At 39.2% G+C, this 12,028-nt stretch overlaps 1 protein-coding gene across 1 annotated transcript; it reads left to right on the plus strand.

The window, feature by feature from the left end:
- Window positions 1-4,728: 4,728 nt before the first annotated feature.
- LOC311041881 (neoverrucotoxin subunit alpha-like) lies at window positions 4,729-10,810 on the plus strand (the record flags this gene model as incomplete). The annotated part of the gene is given in 4 exon segments (XM_084052366.1): window positions 4,729-4,772; window positions 5,658-5,771; window positions 9,253-9,881; window positions 9,884-10,810. Coding segments are annotated over 3 exon segments (1,662 nt in total). The 5' UTR covers window positions 4,729-4,772; window positions 5,658-5,665.
- Window positions 10,811-12,028: the final 1,218 nt, after the last annotated feature.

Below are 12,028 nucleotides of genomic sequence, written 5' to 3' on the forward strand. Positions count from 1 at the left end.
CCAAAAATCAAGCAATTTTTCAAGCAACATAGACCTTGAGAAAGTCCTCCAGTCCGTTTTTTGGATGGGGGGGCTCTCTATATTGGGGCCTATTTAGTTTTAATTTAATTAAGGGTCAGGCTCTGGAACAGTGGGTATCAGTTGGACCATTTTCCTAGAGGCCCCCCTGATTCTTGGGCCCCTGGGCCTGGGCCCACTTGTATGCTGTCACAGTTATTAACTTTACATTGCTTGTCACATATAAAGAGCTTAGTAATGCATGTCAATAAAAGCCCCAAAGGTCATACTGAAGGAATAGCCTAAACATTCACACAAGATGTGACAAGAAAGAAGCGATCATCATACCTTTGTTTGAAATGAGTGTTTATCCCTTTAGTTTACCTTCACAGAGGACAAATATTCCATGCAATAATTAACTCTGTGGGGAGAAATGATGACAGATAAATGAGTGTAATTTATGACTTGTTTATGTGTTTTTACCAAAGGTGACTCATTGAGGTGTTATGAAATTAGCCTGGAGGTATGATTGCCTGTTTGTTTCGATGTAATGGGTCTGAGCATGAATTCATTATTTTTGTTTAGATTTACAGCTTTATCTCATCTATTTCGGTTGTGTTCTCTCTCTCTCTCTCTCTCTCTCTCTCTCTCTCTCTCTCTCTCTCTCTCTCAGAGAGAGAGACCTGCACCAGTGCGAAGCCCTATTGAAATTCCAAAGATTATTCTTTGCAAGAAATGAGACAGCCATAACTCCAGTACCCAGCATCAAAAACCTACAAAACTTCCTAGGCACACTTAGACGGCCAATAGGGACAGGCTGTAATTGCTTAAGCTATGTAGCTATATGTACTTTTCAGCTGTTTGCCATACAGACTTGTATCGTGGACAGAGCTGCGAGGGTCCGTTCATCGCTGCTTGCAGCTTTAATTAGTGTGGAGGGCAACCAGACTATAGTGCTCTTCCGACTTTATTAGTGTGGTTGCCCTAACAGGGAAACCAGACTATAGTAATCTTCTGACTTTCTTCTTCTTTATTCTAGATAAACTTTATTTTGGCGCGCTACTCCTCCCACAGTTTTTTTTCCCACACTCGTGCCATATGTCAAATTGACCGGTCTCACTGGGAATCGTGTGCTATCATTTTGCTAAGAGATTGGTTGTGGTTTACTCAACGAATCCCCAAAAGCATTTCCACTTTGATCTATAAGGGGCCACACAAATGCGCAAAATGTAACCGTTTCATGCAAAAACAAGATTTTTGGAGTGATCAATCCTCTCAAAAGGAAATGCAAGAGACCTCAGGTGTGACGTGACATTATAATTGTCCCATTACATTTATGGGATGGGCCTATTTCTTTAGTGGGAGGGGCCTATTTCCTAAAATCAAAACAGCACGTATCACGAACATAGGATCCGATTGGCACTATCGAATCGCACGTCAGGCGGCCTCCGACTGTATTACTCCCGGCGTATTCCTCGCGTCCCGGCGGCTGCGACCCGCGACTGGCGTCGGCGCAACCATACTTTGCAATTTCCCAGAATTGTGAATATTCTAGTTGTAAATAACTCTGGATTCAGAGCATATGCTCAATGCCTAAATTGTACATTTTAGGTCTGTTTTGCAAACCATACAATATGGTACTGCACAGGCTTATGAAACATATTTTTTCACTTTATGGGAGAAAACTGAAGACAAAAGATTAAAAAAAAAAAAAGTATGACTAAGTCACAGAAGTGGTACATTTTATCACCAACTTCATGTCATGGGTGGACTAGAAACAAAAGTCAGCCTGGGAATATAAATTACAGCGGCCCTCATATTTGTGATTAAAGAAATTATGATAAGTAGTGAAAGCTCATCTGTCAATCAAATAAATACAATACAATAAATACAAATTAAAGGGCCCCAGCATGATAATTTATGGCAAGACCCTTTTTACAAACCAGTATTGTACTGCACATGGCTTATGAAACTATCTCATATTTTGACACTACTTGCCTTTGTTTATGTTATGGGAGGAAACTGATAACAAAAAGATAAAATAAGAGAGAAGCGATCCGTTACAGAAGTGGTCAATTTCATCATCAACTTTATGTTGACATTTGTGGGCCAGTAGATCTCACACTAGATATACTGTAAATGGTGCTAAATAGCAGTAAAAATGGTTGTGTGTGTGTGTGTGTGTGTGTGTGTGTGTGTGTGTGTGTGTGTGTGTGTGTCGCACACACTATCCACTATGCAGAAACAAGAAGATACGTAGGTGGAGGCATGGTTGGTACAGTATCAATAGGGCAGCAAATATTAAGATGGATTAAAAAACGTATATATTTGTGACAACACTAAAACTGCAGACTAGAAACAAATGTTTTCCACTGAAAAAATAATACATTAATATTATTTGTATGATTATTATTGTATGATAAATGGACTGCATTTAAAGGTTTGTTTTTGTCTGTCTGGCCATTCAAATGTGCATGTAGTAACCTGTGTAGCATGCAGTGTAGCATGGGGGTTACGGGATGTCAGAATAATGGGCTGTCTAAATAATGACATGGCACCGTCAGCACTCGTTATGCAACACTTTTAATAACACACAGCAGCAGAAGGAATTGGACACACGTATCAGACATGTGGGTGTGAGCTGTGGTTTACAATATAGGACATTATTCAAGTCAAAAGTCCACTCAAAATTGCGGACTTGATACTGGAGTACGTTCTGCTGACAGGCTTTTTAATGGGTTAAACTGTAAAAATGCTTATGGCTTATCAATAAATCATTATCATTCATTTTTGTAACGTCTATAAAGTATGTACTGGACTGGGTCTATATTGTTTAACTTCTCTGTTTTCAAAATGTTGTACTTTTTGTGAAATGACATTGCCACACCCTCTTTTAATACTATCCTATTATATATTAGGGAAACCTCGGTCAGTCAGTCAGTCTGTCTGTTCTCCATGTTTCTCCTCAGTGGGTTGAGCAATTGATCTGCACCTGCACACAGGCATTGACCATTAGCATATGCAGACAGTGACGTGGCCCGTTTTTCACTTCCCCCAAATTGAAGTTGTTTATTAACAGACAGACAGACAGACAGACAGACAGACAGACAGACAGACAGACAGACAGACAGACAGACAGGTTAATGAACAAACAAACAGGAGCAAAAATATCAGCTCATCTGTACTCATCTGAGGGAACATAGGGCTGAGAGAACATAGGGTCTAATTTGGGATGGGGGACATAGGTCTGAGGGAACATAGAGCTGAGGGAACATAGGGCTGAGGGAACATAGAGCTGAGGGAACATAGGGCTGAGGGAACATAGGGCTGAGGGAACATAGAGCTGAGGGAACATAGGGCTGAGGGAACATAGAGCTGAGGGAACATAGGGCTGAGGGAACATAGGGCTGAGGGAACATAGGGCTGAGGGAACATAGGGCTGAGGTAACATAGGGCTGAGGGAACATAGGGCTGAGGGAACATAAGGCTGAGGGAACATACTGTAGGGCTGATGGAACTTTCACTGGCATGCTGAATGAGCTGAATTTAGAGCTGCAGGGAAAGGATAAACACGTAATAAACATGATCAGCGCAGTGAACGTGTTTAAAAGCAAGCTAAAAATGTGGGAGTATAGATATATAATATATATTTGATATTTGGAACGACCCTCTACATTACTGCAAAGTTTCAGACGAATAATTTTCATAAAACTGCAATATTCATTGGCCCATAAAAGCTTAATGTTTTCACTTAGGAAAAATCCAGCCTCGTTAATCTGTCAGCATAGGTCCAAAGTACATGTGTAAAATGTTTCGTGCAGATTGCTCTGTAATCCCAGGAGGAGATAGATTTGTACTGTTTTTCATATAATTCAAAATGTAGGGAGATCAGAGATCAAAGGTCAAAAGTCAGATTGTGAAAGTTGTTCGGCATGAGGAGACGCATGTGTGTATCGAAGTTTCATGTCTGTAGGTAAAACAGGGCATGAGTTGTACCTGTTCAAAGTTGGCATTTTTCAATTGATTGCTATAGCGCCACCCTTTGGCCAATAGCATATCCCTCTACCATACTGCCGAGTTTCGTAAAAAGTGACGGCACGGTTGGGCCAGAACTGAAAAAGTGGCGGAAGAAAAAAGTGTAGAGACGTAATAAGGGTCCAAAGGCCCTACGGCCATGGCCCCTTAATTAAATAAATGAAAAGAGTTATCGAAAAAACACGGCCCCCTCACGTACTAGGAGGGCAGGATGAGTCACCAGAACCAAATGGCCCTTTGCTCATGTAAAGTGAGATGGAAGCATTAACTGTAGCCTACTGATATGACCAAATAATTGAAATCTATGGAATAGACTTTCACCATGCCACATTTAATGCCTGTCTTAGCCACCTGGTAGTCTTGAGGTTTTCTTCAGAATAGGTAACCTCTTTAACACCTGGCATCCCGATGTTGGGCATGTTTCTAAAGGTTTTGAAAATACCAGATCTACAAGCTCTCAACATGTCATGGTGTAATGTGTTGTGAGCTTGTAGATTGCCATTTAAAAAAAAACTATATATTTATTTGTGGCTCAGTGGTTAATGCAGAAATGCTATAATTGTAAAATATGTAGCACATTGCCCCACCCACTTCATCAGATATCAGTAGAGAAGGGAGTGGTTTTCCTTTCTGATTCAGAAAGTCCAGGCTTTAAAAAGAGGATGCAGAGAGCAATATGTTGAACCAATGCAACGGAGCCGATCGTCTCTCCTCTTGTTCCAGAGAACCAACAGAACACGGTGAGTCACAATAGGACTTCTTATAAGCAATCTGTAGGAGTGAAGATGCCTTTTTCTAACTACTCTGTACTTTGATTATTATTAGTAGTAGTAGTAGTAGTAGTAGTAGTAGTAGTAGTAGTAGTAGTAGTAGTACCACCACTACTACTACTACTACTACTACTACTACTACTACTACTACTACTACTACTACTACAAGTAAGACGCGCGAACGCTGGAAGCGAACGCAGTTCTATATTTTAGCCACACTGTAGTAGTGAACTCTGGCGCACTCTGGCGGCTGCACACAGGTAGTGCAGCTGGTATATTTCAGTCACGGAGTTTTGAGTCACATGGGGGCGCGAGCCAATGAGAGCGTGAGTCACATGGGGGCGCGGCTGCACACATACTGCACACAGACAGAGACACAAGCCGAGCCGAGTTACATAAACTGCTCAAAAAAAGTTCGGAAACTTAACTTCGGTCAATTATATCTCCCCTTTAATAATACCAATTGGTATTGTGTTTTATATCATTTTTATCGTTGATTAGTCACCTTTACAACGAGGTACAGCTTGTAAGGATCGTGCATTCTTGGAATGAGCAACACAGCTAAACGTGTGGGTAGCGCCTCCAAAAAATGTGCCAAAATCACCCAATATGCTTCTGTTGGTAATCACTCTTGTTTTGAGCAACCTGTCAGCACACACCTGCTGAGAGGTGTGTGCCAGTAGTCACAGATGTGTGACTGCCTCACAGGTGAGTGACTGGCACCTGAACATGGGTTCTGCAACTTTGTTGAGTTTGTACTCCAAGCAGCAACACTGCCGCGCCTCCTTCCGCGTTCGCAATTAAAGTATTAAAGCCATTAGAATGAATTAACATAATGTATTTTCTCCAGTACAGTTTGAACCATGGACCCGATTTCACAGAGCCATGACATGACGGTGCGGGCAGCTCTTAGCCGACCCTTCACTCTTGGCATGCTGTATGACTGTCGCTCAGACAAACTTGTCCCAGGTAATGTAGGCCACATTTTTACATACGTATATACATTGGGTTTTCAAGATATAAAAACAATTAAACAGCATTTAAAATACCCTAAAATGTTTTTTAGCGGCGCTAGCCACTCGAGCGGATATTAGCCCTCTATACCTGGCTTTTGCGTCAACGTTCTGATTGGTCAGACACGTCAACAAAGTGATTGGTCAAGCTTCACGTGACACGTGGCTATAAACACATTATAATCACTTATTGATGACAAAATGTATCAAAGGCGCCGCTACCTTCACACAGGTGTGTTTTTTGTTCATTCAAGTCATAGATGACTATGCAAGGGATAATTGACACTGTGCCGGTAGTTGTTAAGAAATAACACCCGACAGGATGATTAAACACAGAGGCGAAGCCAAGGTTTTTAATCATCCTGAAGGGGGTTATTTCTCAACAACTACTGGCACGGTGTCAATTATCTTGCTTATTACACGGCTACTTAATAAATACATTAATTACATATAAATGACATTGTATGTTTGTTTACATGGCTGTCAAGTTGGATACAGCATACAATTCAAGCAGCAGCAGGTACTCTGAGCCTTTGATTAGACAGCGGTCTGTTATAGAGCTCATCGGTCATTATACAGAAATAACACACAACTGATATCAGTGATTGACCAATCAGAATCAAGCATTCAACCAATATGTACCCTATAAAATGGCAATCAGTGTTTAAATAAAATTAATTAAAATTATGCCCATTTTTCATAATAACAAGGTTATATTATCAACGCTTATACTATCAAAAATGTTACTAGCCCGTTACTAGAAAGAAAATAAAATTGAGTCCCACATATTTGATGTGTCATGTAGATAACGTAGTCGTTGTTGAAGGTTTGTTACAAAAACTTCCTATCATACTCTGAAAAAAATTAAAACCTGTGAAAAGATGTTTTACTTCATCTTTTGAGATTTGTTTTTGTTCAGCTTAGTCAACACATTTTTGTTTTGTATTTTAATGTATTACTACTACTATTATTATTATTATTATTATTATTATTATTATTATTATTATTATTATTATTACAATTATTATTATATTAGTACAGTACTCAAGTAAATGTGCTTGTATTGTCCACCACTGCTAGATAAACACATTGATTTGCATTATTTTGCAGTGGTGGTGGATTTCATGTCTGATTTTGAGATAAGATCCAACAATGCATTTACGAGGCAGAGATATATTTATGAATATTTTGGTGAAGTAGTGGGTTTATTGTCATCTTAGCCTTAGCCTACAGATGTGCTTTCTAGTAGGTAAGGTTGTGTCCTTTCCAATGGGTGTCAGTATAACCCAATAAGCACCGCTGCAACTGTGATTCATCTTTCTCATTTTCTGCCGTTGTTAGCACTATTCGTTAAACGATTCACGTTACCTACAACAACAACAATTGGCTATTGTGTGTCTGTATATGTAGTGTTGGTGATGCGGTTATGTAGTGTAGGCCTACACATATAAGGATTTCCCGGTATTTTTGCAATTCATATTATGAACGTACTCTATACAATGTCATTCAGTGTAACTTAAGTGTTTAATATTAAATAAATACAATTTCACAATCACAAAAAAATTACAAGCCAGTAAAACAACATTATTCTGTTTTGAATACCACATAATTGATGTGTCACGGTGCAACGCACAAGTTGTTACAAAAACGTCCTGCCTTACACTGAAAAAAAGAAAAAAGGTATGACAATATTTCTACTTCAGCCTTTGATATTTGTTTTTGTCCATCGTAGTCAACAAACAAAAGAATTTTAGTGTACTTCACACCTACGTCACACCATCGATTTGACTGATATGCCCATATATGGAGATCTCTGTATCTGTCAGTCCTTGTAACATGAAATACAAATACAAATAATAATACTAAACTATTCCTTTAAATCTAGGAAGGTAAGACAGACCTATTCTGTAGTAAAGACAGACAGTCACCATATAATAACTGAAATTAATAGCCTATTCACAGTGCTTCATTTGTAAATGATTAGTTTCTTATTTTATATATTTAGCCTATTTTGTCATAAAATACATTTAATTGATTTAATCCTCTCAAGTTGTAAACATTGACAACTGCGTTGACATGAGGGGGAGGTGGGGTATTTACGTTATTTGCGGAGCCCTCCGAGCAGTGGTGGAACAAGTACAGTACTCAAATGTTTTACTTAAGTAAAAGTATCAATACTACAATGTAGAAATACTCTGTTACAAGGAAAAGTAAGCTATTCAAAATGTATAAAAGTAAAGTAAAAGTCCAAAAGTATTGGTATCAAAATGTACTTAAAAGTACCAAAAGTAAAAAGTACTCATTGTGCAGAATGTCACATTTCACAAGTTCAAAATGTATACAGATCCTTTGAAAATATCCGATCTACAAGCTCACAATGTGTCGCATCGCGACGCATTTTGACACTTGTAGTTCGGATATTTTCAAATGGTCGAAATATATATAGGGCTAAAGTGGTTAATGTATGTTTTGTGATACTAATCTAAATCTTCAAAGTAACTAGTAACTAAAGCTGTCAGATAACTGTAGTGGAGTAAAAGTACAATATTTGCCTCTGAGAGGTAGTGGAGTAGAAGTAAAAGTAATGAAAATGGGAAATACGCCAGTAAAGTAAAAATTCCTCAAAAGTGTTAAGTGAAGTACTTAAAGGGATATTTCACTCTCAAATAAAATAAACATTAAAAAGATATATAAGAAATAAATGAAAAAAGTAGTGGAAAAATCACGGCCCCCTCACACAGTAGAAGGACATTCTCATGGGTGAGGGGGCTGTGATTTTCCCATAACATTTTTCATTTATTTTTTATATATTTTTTTTATGTTTATTTTATTTGAATTTGAAATATCCCTTTAAGTAAATGTACTTAGTTACTTTACACCACTGCCTGCAAGTTAGGAGTCGGAGCACGTTGCCACGGTCACGCCGTTTTACGAAAACTCAAGCTTTTGATAACATCGTTAAGGTCTTTTGTGTACTCTGAGCGAATTAGGAGGAGTTTGTTAAAGTACCTGTGAAAATGGCGTGAAATGCACAAAAACGCCACTATCAATTACAAATTTCCGACTTCCTGTTTGGTTTCGGTCATGGCTCCAAGAGTCTTTTTCGTAAGTCGGGACATGATACAAGTGTGTACCAATTTGCATGCATGTAGGTGAAGCCATATTGTCAGGCTTGAAGCACAAACTTTTGTAGGGGGCGCTATTGAGCCATTAGGCCACGCCCCTTTTTGAGACGATTAAAATACGTAATTTTTCGCCACTTGTGATGTGTGTGCAAAGTTGCGCAACTTTTTGTGTACGTTTAGGCCCTCATTTTCCCGATTCATTTGGGGGAATAATAATCATTGCAGTTTTAATAGGGCTTCGCACTACTGTGCAGTGCTCGGGCCCTAATAATAATAATACTAATAATTAGCTGTATTTTTTATCTATTACAGGGTTAACGTTGTGGGATTATGAAAAGATGGAAAAGGATACAAGAACATCTAATCAGTACAACACTGCATTTGACATAGTTACATCTGAATCGATTGAGCACAAAACTTCATCACTGAATGTTGACGCGTCCTTGAAAGCAAGTTTCATGGGTGGATTGATAGAGCTTGAGGGCTCTGCCAGCTATCTCAAAGATAGTAAGACTGCACAAAATCACGCCAGAGTAACACTGCAATACAAAGCTACTACAGAGTTCAGACAACTGTCATTGAGTGCACTTGGACGAGAAAATGTGAACAATTCAAATGTCTTTGATTCAGGCATAGCAACACATGTTGTAACTGGTATCCTTTATGGAGCAAATGCCTTCTTTGTATTTGACCGTAGTGTGTCTGATGAAGAGAATCATCAAACAATTGAAGGACACATGAAGGTAGTAATCAAAGTCTTACCGTCCATTCAAATAGATGGTAGTGGTTCTGTAAACCTGAGTGATGAAGACAAAAAAGAAGTTGATCAGTTCTCCTGCAAATTCATTGGGGACTTTCGACTGAAGAAAAATCCAGCGTCTTTTAAGGAAGCAATAGACACCTACCAAACCCTGCCACAGTTACTGGGACCAAACGGAGAGTATATGCTGTACCAGTGAAGGTCTGGCTGATGCCTTTGAAAGTTTTAGATTCTAAAGCTGCTCAGCTTGTCCGTCAGATTAGCCTTGGATTAGTGAATGAGGCTCAAAGTGTCCTGGAGGACTTCAGTGAACTGGAACTGAGGTACAATGATGCACAGAAGAGCACTGTCGCACAACAGTTCCCACAGATTAGCAAGAAGCTGGGAGATTTTAGCGATCTGTGTAATGAGTACAAGCTGGAGTTTGTGAATACCTTGGCAGAGAAACTTCCTTCAATCAGAGGAGGTGGGGAAGGGGAGAATGTGCTTGCAGAGATCCTGAAAAGAAGAGCCACATCTCCTTTCAACAAAAAAGACCTGCAAGTGTGGATGGACAACAAAGAGAGAGAAATAAACATCATAAACTCCCTCACTGACATGTTGAAAAGCACAAAGGTTGTTTCAATTCAGAACGAATTTGACAAAATAATCCTCAGTCCAACAACTCAGCAAGCTGTATGCTTTGCATTCACCTCACTGGAAAATGCAGAACCATACCTGTTAGCTTTATCAAGCTACTTGCAAACACACACACAAGTGGAGGCTGGAATGGAAGAATGGCACTATTCAGAGGTACCATGGTACTATTCACCAACGGTATTTAAATCAATGAGACAGAAAGCAACGCTTTTCATAGATTTTTCAGAGGCCAATAAGGACAACACGAATATGCAGTTCCTCACAACAGCTACAGCCAACGAGAATCAAAAGGGTGCAAGTATATACATTTATAAGGATGGGATGGTGGACGATGACCATTTTGAGCCACCTTCAAAGCCTGAAACACCAGAAACGAGTGACATAACCCAAAACAGTGTGACGCTCAAGATGGTCCCACCGACATTTGGAGCAGCAGACATCAGCCACTACTCTATTGAGTACTGTGTCTGATAGATTGCTTTATCATTTTACAAACACCTTAGGCTCAGATCACACATTGGAATAAGATAGACACAGACACAGTCGGAGATCTCCGTCATATTTTACTTGGTACCAAGGAGCCAACGTCCAGCTTTACCTGAATCATTTTCTGAAGTACAAATACTTTACATTGATATATATACAGCAACATGAGAAGGAGAAACAGTTAAGCAGGAGGCAGGGCTTAGGAAGTACTCAAAAGTATTAGGATACGAGTAATAGGTACTAAATGTAATAGATTAGAGCGTATTTGAGACTTCAGTGGGAGCAGAGAGCTGTGCCTCCAAGGGCTGGAGACACTATAAGATAGCCGTGGAATGTCAACATCTGTAACTTACAATAATAGACCATTCAGTATTGGCCCTTAGTTCTGTCCTCCTCTCAGTACCAAGCACAGTAGAAATGAACATTTATGCATTAATTATATGAACACATTATATAAAACTGAGAATCGGACCTTTCATTTCCCTCCTTTTGATCAATAATTAATATACATATTCTTCTTGTTTTCACATTTTCAAAATGGACATCATATCAGGATTTCATTAATCACTTGCCTCTTTCGCTTTCAGTGGCCTTGGTACTTAAGCTATCCGCTTGTCGCACTTTGTCATACAGAGCATAGCACAAAGCTGTTATCAGGGCACATGATGAGACTATTAGAATGTCAATTGATCCTGATCAATAATGATATAAACGATTGTAGATAATGCTGAAAAAACCCACGGATAGGAAAAAGGACATTATCACTCTCAAAATGTGTGGCTTTCTTGTGAGCAGTGGTTGTAACACTTAATAACCTTCAACCGTTTGTATCATTAATTTGACCATTATGAACTGACAATTCATTTTCAAATATTAACAGAGCACTTAGATGTCTGTGTCATTCTCATCATAAAGGCGAACGTCCGCAACCATGCGTTTCAGGATCACACAGACCGATAACACGCGAAACAGCACCAAAGCACAGAGTACCATTGTTTCAAATTTGCACAGAGCTTGAATCCAACCCCCTCCCATTAACCAAGAAAAAACACCCCTTATGGTGATGTTACCATTCATAGCTTTCTGAAGGGCACGTAGATTGGACATCGCATTAATGTCATCTGAAATGTAAACACAACAGGTACTTGTTCGAAAAGTACTTCTCACCAGGACCACTGGATCCCCAGTGGGGTCACGGTGTTT

This window comes from Gymnoscopelus microlampas (assembly GCF_963454915.1).
Source record: "Gymnoscopelus microlampas genome assembly, chromosome: 3".
Lineage (NCBI taxonomy): Eukaryota > Metazoa > Chordata > Actinopteri > Myctophiformes > Myctophidae > Gymnoscopelus > Gymnoscopelus microlampas.